Source organism: Scyliorhinus torazame, chromosome 6 (assembly GCF_047496885.1).
Source record: "Scyliorhinus torazame isolate Kashiwa2021f chromosome 6, sScyTor2.1, whole genome shotgun sequence".
In the NCBI taxonomy this organism is placed as follows: Eukaryota; Metazoa; Chordata; class Chondrichthyes; order Carcharhiniformes; family Scyliorhinidae; genus Scyliorhinus; species Scyliorhinus torazame.
This window is the reverse complement of record NC_092712.1, coordinates 114,465,436-114,485,473: the sequence shown is the minus strand read 5'-3', so window position 1 is coordinate 114,485,473 and position 20,038 is coordinate 114,465,436. Positions and strand designations below refer to the sequence as shown.

At 46.3% G+C, this 20,038-nt stretch overlaps 1 protein-coding gene across 1 annotated transcript in view; it reads right to left on the bottom strand.

Annotated features, from left to right (window-relative positions):
- akap9 (A kinase (PRKA) anchor protein 9) overlaps positions 1-20,038 on the bottom strand; it is a 395,737-nt gene that overhangs the window by 67,530 nt on the left and 308,169 nt on the right. Inside the window, 1 exon segment of the mRNA XM_072508693.1 lies at positions 17,285-17,458. Coding sequence (XP_072364794.1) covers positions 17,285-17,458 — 174 coding nt within the window.

The following is a 20,038-nucleotide window of genomic DNA, read 5'->3' as shown; positions in this document are numbered from 1 at the left end:
TCCCTTTCGTCAAAGGTTCCTCGCGCTGCAGCCGCCGCCGCCGATATTTTCCTCTTTCGTTGGGGGGGGGGGGCACTCCCTACTCACTCACCCCACACCGGGTTTCGTGGCCCAAAGATTTCCCGTTGGGGCTCTTAAAAGAGCCCGAAGGTCCGTTAGGAGCTGGAGCCGCCGAAACGTGCGGCTTAGCTGGTTATCGCCGCAACCGGAAGTGAGCACACCCTTCCTTAGATACGGGGCCCAAAACTGCTCACAATACTCCAAATGGGGTCTGACCAGAGCCTTATGTAGCCTCAGAGGTACATCCCTGGTTTTGTATTCTAGCCCTCTTGACATGAATGCTAACATTGCATTTGCCTTCTTAACTGCCGACTGAACCTGCACGTTAACCTCAAGAGAATCATGAAGAAGGACTCCCAAGTCCCTTTGTGCTTCTGGTTTCATAAGCATTTCCCCATTCCAAAAATAGTCCATGCCTAAATTCCTCCTTCCAAAGTGCATAACCTCACACTTTTCCACATTGTATTTCATCTGCCACTTCATTGCTCACTATCCTAGCCGGTCCAAATCCTTCCCCTTGCTTTCTCAATACGATCTGTTCCTCTAAAGATCTTTGTATCATCTGCAAACTTGGCAACAGTGCGTTCAGTTCCTTCTTCGAGATCATTAATGTATATTGTGAAAAGTTGTGGTCCCAGCACAGACCCCAGAGGCACACCACTAGTCACTGGCTGCCATCCTGAAAAAGACCCACATTTATTCTACCCTCCCTTATTTTCTCCTTCCCACTGGGGTCCTTCTCATCGGTCTCCTTTTTTCCCATTCCAGCATTATGCCACCTTTTCTTTTTTCCTCTTTGGTAACTTGCCCTATACCCACCCCTTCCCATGACTCTGCCTTTCTACTTTCTTGCCACCATTGCTGTCTTGATTTCTCCTTGATTACTCTGAGCCAACCTCTTGTGTCATGGTGCCCATTGCAGGTGAATGTAACTGCCTTGAGTAGCTATCTCTCCCTCCATATAAATTATCCTATTCATGTTTATGTACATCCCTCAGTTTATCAATTTGGCCTCTCTATCCCATGGTCCTGATCACAGAAAAGGCCACCTTGAATGCCTCACCACCATCTCCCCCTACTTCCTTACAACCTAAATTAATTTTGCATCCGACTTCAGAAAAAACACACCAGGTAACTTCCAACTGCCTGTACTTTGAAACTCTACCAACCACCATATTATTGCAATTGTCCATCTACTGAACTATTTTGTCTTCTCCACTTTCAATGCCATTGTTCCTAATTACACTTCTATTCTCTCTCATCTTGGTTTTTGTCTGGTAAATCACCATTTTCACAACCTCCACTCCAGACTGTTGTGCACGACTGCCTGAGTCATTTATCTGTTGTCATTGTTCTGCCCCTCGTTTCTACGCTGCATCTACTCAGGGTGTTAAGTTTTTGCAATAGATCTGCACATCTTTGGGCACATGGTGCAGGACATGTCCAATGAGGTAGTGGGATCCAGACTGTAAAATTTGCTTCCTTTTCTTTCCTGCCACCACTATATCTCATCACTAAGACTTTGAGACTCAAAGCATGATGCAGCTGGAAGGACTAGACGACATTCTGAACGACTGGTAGCGAGTTCCTCTCAGCTATTAAAGTCGCACCACCATGCTTCAAGGCAAGCTTCAAAGTGCCTTTCAAGCAATTCCTTTGTCCTCCTACGAAATGTTGGCCATTTGAGGGTTGGGAAAACAGGACCTGATGGGGGAGATAGCTTTCTGGACAATGTCCAAAGTATCGAAGATGATTTTGCAGGATTTTTGTCTAAATGTTTATGTAGCTGCTTTGAAGGAGGACACTCGCATTTGTTCGATGGTGGTCTTATGTGCCACTAATATACAGTTCAGGTCTCACTGCAATGTGGTGATGACAACTACTCTGTACACCAAGACTTCTGACGACTTGTGGAGGTCTTAACTTTAACACTCACTACCATAGTTCATAGAAGGCTGAAGTGGTGCAGCTGATCCAGTGTTGCGATCTTTTCATCAATAGTGACCCTTTGAGAAGTGGCTGCCAAGGTACAGGAAGTGCTCAGCATATTCCAGGATTTATCCTTCAACACATTTGTGAGGTGAGAATATTTAACTGACCAAGTATGGGTTGATATGAGTTTTGTTTCAGCAACATTAGAGGACAGGCCAGGTTTCTTGGATGCAGAAGAGAAGAGATCAAGTGTTTTGCAAATCTAGTACAGAGAGAGCAACAGTACTGCACAAACTGTAGATCACATACTGTCCATGGTGGTCAGTTTAGTTTTCACAGGGTCTCAGCGTTAAAGAGTTTTTAATCTCATTGCTGTTCAGTGCTGACACCAGAGATCAGTTGATCTTCAATGAGCTGAATAGCCACCATTAAGTGGAGTGCAAGTAGTATGGGAGCTATTACACAGCTTTTCTTAACTGTAGCCTGGTTTTGAAGGCATCATTATGAAAAAATTGCAAGATTGTGTTAAAGTTAGACATCCAAATCTTTGGAAGGCAATTCACAGAGCCTCTCAATTTACTGAGCTAAAGGTTTTGGTCAAGTCGATGGATGCAATGAAGAGTTCCTGTTGTTCTCAAAACATTTCTTGGTTTTGTCTAGCAACAAAGACCATGTCGGAGGTTCCTCTGGAAATTCTCAAGCCTCACTGCGCCTCTGGGAGGATTTTGTCAACCACAATCAGGCAATTCAAGAGAATGTGTGTCAGGACTTTCCTTGCTATAGACAAGAGGGCAATATTTCGGTAGTTTCCACAGCAATATTCAGCTCCCTTCATGAAGATCGTTACAATGGTTTAATTCTTGGACTCAGGGTGCGGTGGGGAGAGTTATTTTTCCTCCCAAACCTATAGAATAATGCATGGAATCTTGATGTGAGCAAATGTCTGCAAAATGTTGAGGGCTTTATCTGGAATAATATCAGCGTCAGAGGTATTGTTTTTTAGTGGTTCTCCATGGATTTTACCACAGGGTACTAAGTGATAGCCTGGATAATAACAGCTGCCACTGTGAACTCACTTGAAGTTGATCAAAATATTATTTTCAGCATCGAAGTATGACATTGGCATTCTTCAGAAAAATACTATCCTGTGAGAGAAGGGGGATTTTGTCCATTTGACCTAGACTCTGGTGGCTTCAAAAAGCTTTGCATGTCATGATGATCAGCATTAGACCATAAGAAACAGGAGCAGAATTAGGCCATTTCTGCCCATCGAATCTGCTCCGCCATTCGATCATGGCTGATATGTTTCTCATCCCCATTCTCCTTCCTTCTTCCCGTAATCCCTGATCCTCTTATTAATCAAGAACCTATCTATCTCGGTATTAAAGACACTCAAGTGACTGGCCTCCACATCCTTCTGCAGCAATGAGTTCCTGAGTTCCACAGATTCAACAACCTCTGGCTGAAGAAATTCTTCCTTACCCAGTTTTAAAGGATTGCCCCTTCAGTCTGAGGCTGTGCCCTCGGGTTCTAGTTTCTCTTACTAGTGGAAACATCTTCTCCACGTCTATTTTATCTATGCCTCTCAATATTCTGTACGTTTCAATAAGATCCCCCCATATCCTTCTAAACTCTATTGAGTGCAGACCCAGAGACCTCAACTGCCCCGCATATGACAAGCTCTTTATTCCTGGGGTCATTCTTGTGAACCTCCTCCAAGGCCAGCACATTCTTGCTTAGATACAGGGCCTAAAACTGCTCACAATATTCCAAACGGGGTCTGACCAGAGCCTTATACAGCCTCAGCCGTAATTCCCTGCTCTTGTATTGTTCGATCTCTCAAGCTTTCTTTTCCCACCACATGCCCTTTACCTTCTGGATTTGTCGTTGGGCATCAGCCTTGAGCTGATGAAATGCTACCTTCCTGCGCTAACCTTCGGTTGTTGTGCCAGGCAATGAAGGCGACTCGTTTTTGTACCAAGTGGTCACATATTGGAACATAATTTTTCTAACACCAGCCCTTGTGACATCAATGTTGAGACTCAATGGTCTGGGCAGAGGAGTCTATTACAGCTGGCTTAATTTGGCTCAACTGTTACGGAATTGAGTTGCATGTGTGAAACAATGGTTGTGAGCTGCACTTCGGGATGATTTTCTTCGATCTGGCCATTTTAAAGCTAAGACATTGGATTTTCTTCCTCTTATACTTTTGAGCCCTGTGATTTGGATTTAGGTTTATTGTTACATGTACCGAGGTGAAAAGTATTGTTCTGCGAACAGTCTAGACAGATCGTTCCATACATGAAAAGCATAGGACATACGATAGATACACAATGTAAATACAAAGACACAGACTTTGGGTGAAGCATATGGAGTGCAGTACTACTCAGTAGAGATGATGTGTGGAGAGATCAGTTCAGTCTATAAGAGGGTCATTCAGGAGTGTGGTAACAGTGGGGAAGAAGTTGTTTTTGAATCTATTAGTGCATGTTCTCAAGCTTTTGTATCTTCTGCCCGACGGAAGAGGTTGGAAGAGAGAATTACCCAAGTGGGAGGGGTCTTTGATTATGCTGCCTGCTTTCCCAAGGCAGCGGGAGGTGTAAACAGAGTCAATGGATGGGAGGCAGGTTTACGTGATGGACTGGGTTATGTTCACGAGTTTCTGTAGTTGTCTTGATTCTAGACAGATATTCATCTCTGATCAAACAAATTGATGATCTGCCCAGCAAGCATTCGTACCCCACATGGATCGACTGATTTAAACATCACTTAGACCATTGAATATAATCAAGGAGGTGCCATTGCTTTGATCTAGAATGCCTCCATGTGGCTTTGCATTTGTCCTTTTGGCGGCAGAAGAGGGAGTTTATTATAATGAGGCTATGCTGAACACACTTTGGCAGGAGTAGGATGTCATTTGCATTGGCTTTTCCTACTGCATTTTTCACAACAGATCCACTTTGGGCATCAGAGACATTAAAAAAAAATATATATATTTAGAGTACCCAATTCATTTTTTTCCAATTAAGGGGCAATTTAGTGTGTTCAATCCACCTACCTTGCACATCTTTGGGTTGTGGGGGCGAAACCCACGCAAACATGGGGAGAACGTGCAAACTCCACATGGACAGTGACCCAGAGCCGGGATCGAACCTGGGACCTTGGCGCCTGTGGCAGCAGGGCTAACCCACTGCACCACCGTGCTTCCGTGGCATCAGAGTCATGGCCAACCCTGGCATTAGTGTAGCTTGAAAGGATGAATGTTTCTTATTTTGGGGTGGCAGTGAACACTTTAAATACCATAACATACAAAGGCCCAAGTGCCAGAAAATGGGATTAGAATAGATAGGTGCTTGATGGCCAGCGAAGACGCAATGGGATGAAGGGCCTCTTTCTGTGCAGTAAAACGCTGACTTAATCAGGGTCAGAATAGAACTTTTCCTAAAACATCCCCATCAGAGTCAAGTGTCAGGGTACAAGTGCTGACGATGGTTGCACATTGGTTATGGCTCAGCTCTAGGTAAAGTGTTTTATTTATACAACTGGGGAGTTCTGGAAGTGCATCCAAGATCCTATTCCAGATGGCAAAACCATCATCAGCCTCAAGAAAAAAACCAATCTCAACATATAGTTTCTTGTAAACGAATTCTCCAAACTTCCATTACCTTCAAAATTCTTGAACATTTTTTCATCACTCAAATTTATCCTCAACCTCCCTGCATCTCTAGTCGAATCTTTCCAAACAGACTCCCTCCATAGCCCTCAGCCCCAAAATCACCTCTCCCAACCCCTACATTGAAATGCCCCAAATAAAATTTGCAAATATCCTGAACTTGAGGTATTAAACCGCCTTGACCTCTCTGCAGTCTTTGACAAGGTCAGCCACATCATCCGCTTCCAATACCATTCCCTCTGTCTAGCTCGATGGGATGTCACTTACTACTTCCACTATCCAATTGTTGCCAAAGCATTTGCAATAACTCCTCTTCTTGCCACTGCACAGCTACCTTTTCAGAATTTTCAAAGGAGTCTGGCTTTGTCATTCTTTTCATCAACATGTTGCCTCTTGATGACATCACTCAAAGATATAGGATTAGATTGCACACATATGCTGATAACATCTAACTGCTCTTCCCTACCTTCCTAAACTAGCCCGCTGCCTCTGTGCTGTCAGATTACTTGTTGAAAGTAATCTGGCAATAAAACTGTTTCCTCCAGTTAAATATTAGGAAAGTTGATGTCATCATCTTCTAATCTCACACCAACTCCATACTCTTGCCATTGAGTCTGTTCTTCTCTCTGCTCAACGTCTCAAGTTGACTGCTCACAATCTCGGCATTTGAAGCTTAAACTAAGCATCCAAACCTATTTTTCTCTATCAATGACAGCCTATGTTCACCTGCACAAAATTGTGCATCTCCATCCCATCAACTGCTGAAACTCTCATCAAGTCTTTCACCTTCAGACGCATTTATTCCAATGCTCTTGTGGATGGTCTCCCATCCTGTGTATATATAATGTCATCCAAAATTCCTCTGCTTCTATTCAAACTGCACCAAACATGCTCATTTATTATTTCTGCCATTGCTGCCCTATGTCACTTTACCACTGTCATGATATTCAGGTAAACATCATAGCACATACATACTGATGGATAGATCAACGGACCAATCAACACACACAGCACGATAGCCAATCACAGGCAAGAGCATACACAGTACAAAGCAGGGAACACAACACTTCCTGGGCACTCGAGCAGGAGATAGCTCAGGGCACAGAGCTCATGACAAGCCACTCAGACATCCACCATGTGCTGAGTACAACAGTTTACCAGTGTAAATAGATGTTTGAAATAAAACTGCGTTGTACCATTCGCAACCGTGTTGGTTCGTCTGTGTAACAGGGTACCCAACACTTCATAGTACCAGGACTGATTTTGGTACCTACCTACAAATCCTCCGGAATCTGCCATCCTGCGCGATGGACACCGTCAACACACCGCAGCCGCTGCAAGTTGCTGGAAACCTCGGCGTTAATTGGAAGCTGTTCAAACAGCGCTTCCAGCTCTTTCTGGAAGCCAACAAAAAGGAAAGTGCCTCGGACACCAGAAAGATCGCCATCCTCCTCACCAGGGCAGGTCAACACGCCATCCATGTCTACAACTCCCTGGTGTTCGCGGACAGAGAGGACAAGACCAAATACAAGACGGTCCTTCGCAAGCTCGACCAACACTTCAACGTCGAGGTCAACGAGAGCTTCGAGAGGTATCTCTTCCAGCAGCGTCTGCAAGGTAAGGATGAGTCCTTTCAGTCATTCCTTACACATCTCCGCATCCTCGCGCAGTCCTGCGGTTACGACACCACCTCCTATTCCATGATTCGGGACCAGATCGTTTTTGGGTCACCTCGGGCACCCTACGCCAGCAGCTCTTAAAAATAAAAGGCCTCACCTTAGCCTCCGCAATCGAAGCCTGTGTCCTGCACGAAAACGCGACTAGCCGCTATACCCAATTTCAGGCAGCCGAATCGGCGCGGCAGGGGTCCTACGCGGCCGGATCGGCGAGGCAGGCATCCCTACGAGGCCGAATGGGTCCAGGCGATCGAGTTCTTCCCGGCCCGGTCGAGGGCGGCCATTTTGCTCACTTTTCGAGGCCTCCCGCGCTTGTGCGCGCCAAAAACGACGGCAACACTGAGGGACGTGATGCGCAGGCGCGCTCGACGCAAGACCGAACTGCGCATGCGCAGTGGCGCGATGAACGCCATGACGTCACGACGTGCGGCAACTGTGGAGCCGCACATTTAAAGCGGCAATGTCCTGCAAGAACCCGACAATGCCTCCACTGTGGCAAGGTGGGCCACTATGCTGCTTGCTGTCGAGCAGCTCAACCTGTCCATGTGCCCCAACTCTAACAACCTCGCAGGGACGTGCGGACCATTCAGCCTCCTTATTATGAGTCGTGCCCAGACGATATCCAGACCAGTGACACAGACGACCGGGACGCCTTCCGTGTTGCGGTCATTGATGGAAACCGAATGTCTCCAGCCAGGACCCACCAGCAGGTGCTAGTTAACACGATCAATCCGGGTGATGAATGGTGTGCCACCCTAACGGTCAACCGATCACCGATAACATTCCGCCTGGACACTGGCGCCTCCGCCAACCTCATAGCATGGTCAGTTTTCTATGCCATGAAGGTCCGACCAATAATTCGGCCGTCCCGTTGCAGGATGGTCGACTACAACAGGAACGTTATCCCGGCTATGGGATCCTGCCAGCTCCAGGTGACACACAACACACACACACGGCCACACTCTCATTCGAGATAGTCGGATCATCGAAGGACTCCCTGCTAGAAGCACAGGCATGCAAGGCTCTCCACCTCGTGCAACGAGTCCACACTCTCTCTCTCCAGAGGGCACATCTGACTTCCCGGATGCTGAGTTCAGCGCACAGCTCCAATCGCTCCTCGCCCACAACCAGGAGGCATTCGAGGGCATGGGAACACTGCCCTGCACCTACAGAATTTGGCTCAAACCGGACGCCACCCCGGTCATTCACGCACCTCGCAGGGTCCCAGCGCCACTCAAAGACCGCCTCAAGCAGCAGCTGCAGGATCTCCAGGACCAAGGGTCCTATCCCGGGTCATGGAGCCCACGCCATGGGTCAGCTCCATGATGTGTGTTAAGAAGCCTTCCGGCAAGCTCCGGATCTGCATTGATCCAAAAGACCTCATCAACAACATAATGAGGGAACACTACCCCATACCCAAATGGGAAGAGATCACAAGTGAAATGGACCGGGCTAAAATCTTCATGAAACTGGATGTCTCAAAGGGTTTTTGGCAGATCCAACTGGATCCGTACAGCCGAACGCTGTGCACCTTCAACACCCCTTTCGGCAGGTTCTGCAACAACCGAATGCCATTTGGCATTATCTCGGCATCCGAGGTCTTTCATAGGATCATGGAGTAGATGATGGGGGGCATCGAAGGGGTGCGAGTCTACGTGGACGACGTCATCATCTGGTCCACCACATCACAGGAGCACATCTATCGTCTCCAGCGCGTCTTTGCGCGCATACGCGAAAACGGCCTGCGCCTCAACCTTCGGCCAAACCGAGCTAAAGTTCCTGGGGGACCACATTTCCCGGTCAGGGGTCCGTCCGGATGCAGACAAGGTGAGCGCCATTACAGCCATGCCGCAGCCGGCAGACAAGAAAGCAGTGCTACGCTTCCTAGGCATGGTCAACTTCCTGGGGAAGTTCATTCCCAACCTTGCCTCCCACACGACAGCTCTGCGCCACCTAGTCAAGAAGTCTATGGAGTTCCAGTGGCTGCACACACACCTGCAGGAATGGGAGGAGCTCAAACTTAAGCTCACCACAGCAGCGGTATTGGCGATTTTTGACACATCTCGGGACACTAAAATTTCGACTGATGCCAGCCAGTCCGGCATTGGGGCGGTGCTCCTACAACGGGATGGCACTGCGTCATGGGCCCCGGTCGCGTTGACCCCCACAGAACAGCGCTACGCGCAGATCGAAAAGGAGTGCCTGGGCTTGCTAACCGGGATAGACAAGTTCCATGACTACGTGTATGGTCTTCCCTGGTTTACTGTTGAGACTGACCACCGCCCCCTGGTCAGCATTATGAATAAGGACCTGAACGAGATGACCCCTCGCCTCCAGCGCATCCTACTTAAACTTAGGAGGTATGACTTCCAACTGGTCTACACCCCGGGTAAGGACCTTATCATTGCGGATGCCCTATCTAGAGCAGTGAGCACACCGCCAGATTCGGAGGGGTTCGTCTGTCAGGTCGAGGCGCAGGTGGCTTTCACATCGGCAAATCTGCCAGCTGACGACTCCAGTCTGGCCCGTATTCGCCGAGAGACTGCGGCTGACCCCCTTCTACAACGTGTGATGCGCCACATGACGGGAGGGTGGCTCAAAGGGCAGTGCCCGCAGTTCTACAATGTCCGAGACGACATGGCCGTCATTGATGGTGTCCTTCTAAAGCTGGACCGGATTGTAATTCCGCACAGCATGCACAAGCTGGTCCTCGACCAACTACACGAAGGCCATCTGGGGGTCGAGAAGTGCAGACAGAGGGCCCGAGAGGCGGTATACTGGCCGGGCATCAGTGATGACATTGCCAATATGGTGCTCAACTGCCCCACCTGCCAAAGGTTTCAACCGGCGCAACCTCCTGAGACGCTTCTGCCCCATGAGCTGGTGACGTCCTCCTGGGCGAAGGTGGGTGTGGACCTCTTTCACGCGCTCGGCAGGGACTATGTCATCGTCATTGACTACTTTTCCAACTATCCAGAGGTCATACGCCTGCACGATTTGACATCGTCCGCTGTCATAAGGGCCTGCAAAGACACCTTCGCTCGCCACGGCATTCCGATGACGGTCATGTCGGACAACGGGCCCTGTTTCGCCAGCCAGGAATGGTCATCCTTTGCTGCCTCGTATGGCTTCACACACGTGACGTCCAGCCCTCTGTATCCCCAGTCCAATGGAAAGGCAGAGAAGGGCGTTCACATCGTCAAGCGGCTCCTCTGCAAGGCTGCTGCTGCCGGATCGGATTTCTGCCTCGCCCTGCTGGCCTATTGCTCGGCCCCACTAGCCACTGGCCTCTCACCAGCCCAGCTGTTGATGGGTCGCACCCTCAGGACCACTGTGCCTTCCATTCTGGCACCCACAACCAACCATGCTCCGACTACACAGAATGCAACAGCAGCGCGGTCGCCAGAAGAGGGCATATGACACGCGGGCAACTGATCTTCCCACCCTGGCCCCTGGAGACGATGTCCGCATCCACCTACCAGAAGGTGGCTGGTCAGCACCTGCCGAAGTTCTCCGACGCGTGGCTCCCCGCTCGTTCCTGGTTCGCATGCCTGATGGATCCATTCGTAGGCGCAATCGCCGGGCTCTTCGCCTATTTCCACGCTCGCTACGGGAACTTACACCAACACCGCGCCCTCCTGTTGTTCCGGGTATAGACTTTGTGGAGCTGCCTGCCACCATGCCCCTTCCGTCGTCGCCCGTGGCCAGGCCCATTCCTCAGCCGGTGGTTCCAGACCCACCCTTGAGGTGGTCAACCCGAATTTGTCGCTCACCTACTAGACTGGACTTATGAGACTGTTTGTACATTGAACTCACACTACCACTGTGTTAATATGTTTCTGTTCTTATCGTTACAGGAATTCGTTTTGTCGTTCAACATTTCCCCGTTCTTTGTTTATGGTACAACCTCGTTGTTATGTCTCACCCGACATCGCCCCTTGTATATAGTTTAGCCCCATGTACATGCTGTAAATATTGCACACACACACATTCAGCTACACTCAGTACACATCTCTATTTATGACCACATAGGCACATGTTCTTGTAAAAAAAGGGGGATGTCATGATAGTCAGGAAAACATCATAGCACATACATACATACTGATGGACAGATCAACGGACCAGTCAACACACACAACACGACAGCCAATCACAGGCAAGAGCATACACAGTACAAAACAGGGAACATGACACTTCCTGGGCACTCGAGCAGGAGATAGCTCAGGGCACAGAGCTCATGACAAGCCACTCAGACCTCCACCATGTGCTGAGTACAACAGTTTACCAATGTAAATAGATGTTTGAAATAAAACTGCATTGTACCATTCGCAACCGTGTTGGTTCGTCTGTGTAACAGAGTACCCAACACTTCAACCACCATGTTAGGGACCAACCCTGGTTCAATGAACGGTGTAGGAGAGGAGCAGTAGAGCATACCTAAAGATGAGGTATCAATATGGTTAAGCCACAACACAAGACTCCATGCATGCCAAACAGTCAAAACAGCATGCTTTTAGGGCAGCATGTGGCACAGTGGTTAACACTGCTGCCTTACGACGCTGAGGACCTCCCATCCTCCTCATTTCAATGCTTGTCTAGCCTCCTCTTAGATACATCTTTATTAATTTCATTCATTCCCTGTGGTAGCGTGTTTGACATTCCTGGCATTCAATGTTGGTAGCGTGTTTGACATTCCTGACACACTTATGTTTAGAAATTTCTTCTCAATTCACTCTTGAATTTCTTAGTGATTATCTTGCAATGATGGCTTCTAGCTATTCTTCCCCATAACAGGTAAAATTTTCTCTGCATCCACTCTATCAAAACCTTTCATCATTTTAATGACCTCCGTTAAGTCACCCCTCGACCGTCTTTCCTGATGTTTGTATCCACACATTTTTCAGGGATCAACATTGTAAATCCTTTCTGCATCCTGGCACTAGAACTGCAAATAGAACTCCCAAGTGCCGTCGAACCAAGCATAGGTTCACCTTCCTAATTCTTAATTCAATCCCACTGGAAAATGCTAATTTTGATTTGCATTTTTTGCAGGTCATTATTAATTACAGAATTGTTACAGCACAAAAGGCGGTCATTTGGCCAATCAAATCTGCATCGTTTCTCCGAATAAGCAATTTACCCTGTGCCATACATCAACTTCTCCACGTAATTGAGAACTTTATTTTCAGATTTCAATCTGATCCCTTCTTGAATGACTCAGCAAAAACTGCCTTCACCATATTCCAAGGCAGTGCATTCCAGATCCTAACTACTTGCTGTGTAAAAAAGTTTTCCTCAGGTCACCATGGCTTCTACTGTCAATTACATTAAATCCGTGCACTCAAGTTCTCAATTCTTTTGTCTAAGAGAACAGTTTTTCCTTACCTACTCTGCCCAGACCCCTCATAATTTTGAATACCTCGATCAAATCTCCTCTCAGCCTTCTCTTCTCCAATGATAACCTTTCCAGCTTTTCTAATCTATCTGCATTCTTGTGCATTTTTTCTGGACCCTCTCTAATGCCTTCACATCTTTCCTAAAATGCAGCGTCCAAAACTGGTCACAATACTCGAGCCGAAGCCAAACCACTGTCTTACACAAGTTAATATAACCTTCTTGCTCTTGTATTCCATACCCTTTATTAACAAATCCTAGGATAATGTTTGTTTTATTAACCCCTCTCAAAATCTGTCCTGCCAACTTTAATGACTTATGCACATGTACAACCAGGTATTTCTGCTTCATCCACTTCAGAATTGTACCTTTTACATTGTTTCTTCATGTGCTTCCTACCAAAATAAATCACTTCTCTGCATTGAACTTCATTCGCCACTTGACAGCCCATTCCACCAACTTGTCTTTTATAGTTCTAAACCATTCTCCTTGGTTCACAATGCTTCTTCTCTCGCTCAAAATTTGAAATTGTACTCTGTATACTAAGGCCTAGGTCATTATTATATATCAGGAAGAGCAAGGGTTCCAAGGGGTGACATAATGACATAGTGGTTAGCACTATAGCCTCACAGCGTCAAGGACCTGGTTCAATTCTGACCTTGGGTGACTGTGTGGAGTTTGCACTTTCTCCCCAGTGTCTGCATGGGTTTCCTCCGGGTGCTCCAGTTTCCCCTTTCAGTCCAAAGATGTGCAGGTTAGATGGAGTGGCCAAGGTAAATTGCCCCTTGGTGGCCAAAGGTTAGGTGGGGTTATGGCGATAGGGCGGGGGAGTGGACCGAGGTTGGGGTGCTCTTTTGGACGGTCAATGCAGAGTCGACTGACTTAATGGCCTCCTTCTGCGCTGTAGAGATTCTATGATCACTGACCCATGGGGAAGTCCATTACAAGCCTTCCTCCAGTTCGAAAAACATCAATTGACCACTTTCCAGTCACTCAGCTAAGCCCCCCGTCTCCATGCATAAATCTATTTTTGAGTCACTAATCGCCATTCTCTTCTCTATTGGTATGCCAAGGAAAGACTTTGGGATTCTCTTTTTATGTGACCTGCCAATCTCTTTCCATACTCTCTCTTTGTTACTCTCATTTGCTTTTTCACTTCTCCACTGAGCCTTCTATATTTAGCCTGCTTCTCAGTTGTATTGTCCATCTGACATATATCATAAGCACACTTTTTCTAACATTTTGCCCATTTTAAAAGTTTTTTTAAAAAAGTTTATTTATTAGGTTTTTCAATTTTTTTACAAAGAAATCGCAACTAACAAAAGCTAGCAGTGTCAATGTACAACAGGTACAGCACAAAGCAATAATCATTACATAACTGGAAACGAAAAGACCAGATTCAGGGACAAAATTCCCATTTTTCTTCCAAGGGTAAATGACCTGTCTGCACCCAAACAGGATACAGGCAACAGTATAGACCTTTATCTCACCCATAGCTACGAAACAAAACGACAGAAGAAGAAAACAATACCGCAAGATCCCCCAGTGCTAAGAGGAATCGACTAACACTTACAGTGCGGTTTAAATTCTTCTCCAGATCAGAACAGACAACCATGCCACACCATCAAGATGGCAAAACGACAATAACAATGAAAAAAAGAGGACCGGGCACATCCAAACTTTAATGCTCAGCCTGAAGTCTCCCATAGAAGAAGCAGAAAAAAGGAGAAGCATAGAAGCTAAGAACAAGGAACTGCACTTCCACACCAATCCCCAGATCAAAGGACAAAACATATTGCCAAACGTTCACTACCAGTACCGCCCCCAATTGGACAACAGGATATTTTGGAGCTAAGAGCCAACAGGAATACAAACTAGTCCAAATCAGAAGTGGGGGGGGGGGGGGGGGCGCGCGCGCACGCGCGCGCGCAAAAGACCCACTCCAGGATGGCAGAATCGTCAGAATTAGGCCACCCAAGGCAAACATCTGTAACTGAGCGACAATATCATCAAGATTCTACATCTAGCACCACCACAGCCAGCCCTTACAGGCACCAGTACAAAGTGAGAAATAGAAGCAATGGCCCCAAAACTCTTAAAGTCAGAAGAAAACAGAAGAAAAACTAACCCCTCAGATCCACAAACCACCTCCTAGAAGTATTACTACCAGATGAGAACCGTCCAATCAGTTAAGGATAATTACTGGACATAGCCTTCGGATCCTTCCCCAACTTTCACCACACCTGACTTCCCCACTACACCCCAAGGAAGGAACCCCAGCGTCCAATGAGCAACAGGATAATCGCTTAGCCCATCACTGGCACAAGTAAAAAGGATCGGAAAAATGGCTCCAAGGACTCCCTTGACACCCCGGTCCAAACATTCGAAGCCACGCCAATTTAGTCCCAAATAGTCACAATGCCTCTCCTCATCAGAGCATCGAATGCACATATCAACATCTCGTGCCCCAACAGGTTAAGAGAAAAAAAGAAACCCTCTTGGGAGGGACCACCCCATTAAACACACCACCGACCACCAAAGAGAGAATATTTGACTGGCCTCCTTCACAAGACCTCTGACAGCAGTAGAACAAACAAGGAGGGAGATCCACATCATGAGGAATGACTGACACTCACCAAAAAGGAAGTTCAACAAACCCCAGCCCTCAACAGGATAATACACTTTCCAAAACACAACCCAAAAATTAAAAAAGAAACCAACGATGGGGTACCTTACTCGAACATAAGTGCCACACAATGACCATGTCCAACAAGAGCAAGTCTACTCACACCCTCTGAGGTTCAATGGCATTACCGTGGTCAAACTCCTGCACCACCAACATTGATCGGAAACGAGGATAATTCGGATAGGCAATAATCCAAAGTTTGCCTACAATGTGCACATCCTGTGAATAAATGAAAACACTGGCTTCTCAACCCCCAGAAAGGCCAGTTTCTATCATTCTCAATTTCACTATATTTCCCTTGATTATCCCTCTAACTTCCTAGAACCCTACAGCCATCCTAGGACTCTATATTCCTCTGATCTTGGTCTTTTGTGCATCCTCATTCCTTTCACCCTAGCATTGGTAGTTATGCCTTCACATGTTGGAATGTTTTCCCTAAAACCACTGTGTTTAGACAGGTGTTGGCGACTTTTTTTGAACTGTATTTTTCATTTGGGCCAATTGTATTAATAATATAATAATAATTGCTTATTGTCACAAGTAGGCTTGAAGTTACTGTGAAAAGACCCTAGTCGCCACATTCCGGCACTTGTTCGGGGAGGCCGGTACGGGAATTGAACCCGTGCTGCTGCCTTGTTCGGCATTACAAGCCAGCTATTTAGCCCACTGTGCTAAACCAGCCCCTTATCACCAGTGTCACTTATTCTTTACTAGTTTCCTAGACAGGAGACAATAGAAAGTGCTACAAACCATATCAGATGTGCGCGATGTATAGCTAGACACCATAGGGCTCAAAAGGCACAGGATTTAGGGAAATCTTGGACGTGATTTACCGCGCAAAAAACGAGCCCCGTTTTGGGCGCATATAGCAGGGTCTTTCTCGGCACCTGCAGCGCCGAGAATGACCACGTTATCCAACGAGACACTGCCTTTTTTTGGGCCTCAATTGGGAATGCCCCGCCGACGCCGCACTTGCCACCCCTAAAACTTGCTCCCCAATCCTTTGACTCCCCACTCAGACCACCCCCCCCCCCCACGGCCCCAACTTACCTCTTAAGGGTCCTCAAACCTCCCTTCATCCCACCTCTTAAGTGCAGGGCACCACTGGGTCCAATTGCTGGCACAGGAAACCTGGCACCTTGGCACTTCCTGCCTGGCATCCCAATTGTGCCCCTGCCAGCCTGGCACTGTCCCCTGGGCATTGCCAGTGTTGCACTACCAGGGTGCCCAGGTGGCAGTGCCAAGGTGCCCGGGTGCCAGCAAGAATGCCAGTGTTGCATTACCAGGGTGCCCAGGTGGCAGTGCCAAGGTGCCCGGGTGCCAGCAAGAATGCCAGGGTACTACCCTGCCCTGAGCCCAACCACCCAGGGGCCTACGATGGCTGGGGAGAACCCCACAGATATCATTATGCCTGGTCCATGTTTGTGTGGACCAGTGCAAAATGGTGCCATGAAGAGGTGTCCAAGATGAGGCTGTTATTTCCCGGGCCTCGGGAGAATTGAGCGCAGACATGGTAAAATGAGCCTAATGGCTCAGATACGATAACCTGGATCTCGCCCTCGCTGGATGTAACGCAGATCGTGACATCTGACGAGATCTCGCAAGGTGTTCCAAGCGTCGCAAATCTTGTGAGTGGTCTCGCGTGAGATTTAATGACCTCATCGCATTGCCTAGTTTGGCATGATGAGGCCATTAAATCGCGTCCTTTACATTGTTGAGTCTCAATTTGAAATCCAGGGATTTATCGGCTCATTGATGAAATACAAAAATCAATAACATTTGGAAATGAAGATTCTCAAATATGTCAACTTTAGCATTGTAGACACATCTCATAAGCAAGATGTTTTGTTTGATTTTACTGACCTTATTGTCAGGAGTGAGTTCAAGCTGCTGTTGTGACTTTACAATTTGTTCACTGAGTTTTTCTATTTCATCTCTTTCCTTGTGGGTTTGAGATAAGTTTCCAACAGATGAGTGATGATTACCAGATGATACATTCGAATCAAGCATCGATGCTTGTAAGCTGCTCACATTATTCTGTCAAGTGAGGGATAGAACATAGTTAAAAAAAACCCTGTTCAGGAATTTTTTTAAAGTTTAAATTTATCTTAATCTTTAAAGCAACTTCAGAGAATAGCAGCACCTACAAAAATTACGTTGTGCTCAATGTCCAGATTCATTGTCAGGAAATGTATACTGAAGAACAAGCTTCTTACAGAAAAAATAAGTCAAAAATGTACTCCCACTCCTAAATAAATCAAGTCATATATATTAAATATCAACAGCAATATCATTAAAATATGAGACGCAATTGCAGCCAAATGGACAAATTTAGGCAATTACTTGGAAACAGTACTATCAGATACTCTTGCTGAGGGTATGTCTTCAGGATTTTTGTGACACATCTTAGGAGAGTAACCAAGAGAGCTGCTGAACTTATCACTGCCTATTCCAGTACAAGGGGTTTCTGGCTGATACCGGATCTTTGCACTGAACCTTGGCTGTCAACATCCATTAACATAACGTGGAACCAAAAGTGTTCTTCACGCATATATAAACATACATCATTTAAGGACAGCAAGAGGAGGGATGAGGCCGATTAAGGGTCAGATTGGAGACCCATGTATGGAGGCAGAGGGCATGGTTGAGGTACTTAATAGGTGTTCTGCACCTGTTTTAATCAAGGAAAATGTTGTCGTCAGCGTCATAGTTAAGGAGGAAATAGCTGACATAATGGATGGGCTAAAGATTAATGAAAAGCAAATATTACAAACACTGGTTGCACTTAAAGTTGGTAAGTCATCAGGATTGGATGGGATGTATCCGAAGATGCTGACAGAAGGGCAGAAATTGTGGAGGTACTGGCCCGAAAGGGTTAAAAGCCAGCAGATGCAAACAGGCTGCTGCTTGCTAGCTTGTAAATTCCTAAAGGTAGAAAACTAGTGAGGAGAAACCAGTTGCTTCAGCTCAGACTGTTTACAGATACAAAATCAAGAACCCTTGATATATTAATTATAGAGAGGCAGGAGTCATACAGTTTGCACACAAGAATTCAATTGATCATTATGCAGCTGCAGCTCATGTGCCTGAAGGAAACACCGAACAATAGAAGGGGACACCACAGTTCAGGCATATCTTTATGTTACTCATGTCCAGCAGTTATTAAATAAGTAGATACAAATATGTGTTTGCCGCCATTATAATTAAACATACGTGTCCCGATTATGATTGGTAATTATACTCAAGTTATACATTGTGCAATCCTAATTATTAGTTGTGAATGGACATAGATAACTTCGAAACAAATGTATTATTATGGTTGGTGTATGTGAATTACTTGAAAGATAAGTAAAGATATAATTGCTCTGTATTTTCTATGATCGGGGAGCTGGCAAGTCACATCGTGGATGCTTAGCTCCTTTGCTATAGTTGGAATAAAGTTCTTGAACTGAAACCCTAAGTGTCATCTGGGGAGTGAGGAACATTAGTCAAATAGGTATGAAACTCCCGCAACATGGCTGGTAGCTTCCAATCCTCCTCAGAGCACTGGAGAATTACAAACATCTAACCCAGCAATTACAGGCCAGTTAGTTTAACCTCAGCAGTGGGAAAGCTTTTAGAAATGGTGACCTCATACAAAATTAACAGTCATTTGGAGAAAGCTGGATTTATTAATAAATGCCAAAAAGGATTGTTAAAGGCATTGACTTGATTTGAGTTTTATCATAAGGTAACACAGAGTTGATGTGGTTTAGATGAGCTTACAAAAAGCATTTGATAAAATTCCACCTAATAGACTTGTCAGCAAAATTGAGGCCCATGGAATAAAGGAAAGGTAGCGACATTAGTAACAATATCAAAATTCACAGATGACACAAAACATGGAAGGATTGTGACCTTAAAGGAGGATAGTAATAGACCAAGAGGATAGACGTGCTGGTGGAGTAAGTGAACATAGAACATAGAACGATACAGCGCAGTACAGGCCCTTCGGCCCACAATGTTGCACCGAAACAAAAGCCATCTAACCTACACTATGCCATTATCATCCATATGTTTATCCAATAAACTTTTAAATGCCTTCAATGTTGGCGAGTTCACTACTGTAGCAGGTAGAGCATTCCACGGCCTCACTACTCTGTGTAAAGAACCTACCTCTGACCTCTGTCCTATATCTATTACCCCTCAGTTTAAAGCTATGTCCCCTCGTGCCAGCCATTTCCACCCGCGGGAGAAGGCTCTCACTGTCCACCCTATCTAACCCCCTGATCATTTTGTATGCCTCTATTAAGTCTCCTCTTAACCTTCTTCTCTCCAACGAAAACAACCTCAAGTCCATCAGCCTTTCCTCATAAGATTTTCCCTCCATACCAGGCAACATCCTGGTAAATCTCCTCTGCACCCACTCCAAAGCCTCCACGTCCTTCCTATAATGCGGTGACCAGAACTGTACGCAATACTCCAAATGCGGCCGTACCAGAGTTCTGTACAGCTGCAACATGACCTCCTGACTCCGGAACTCAATCCCTCTACCAATAAAGGCCAACACTCCATAGGCCTTCTTCACAACCCTATCAACCTGGGTGGCAACTTTCAGGGATCTATGTACATGGACAC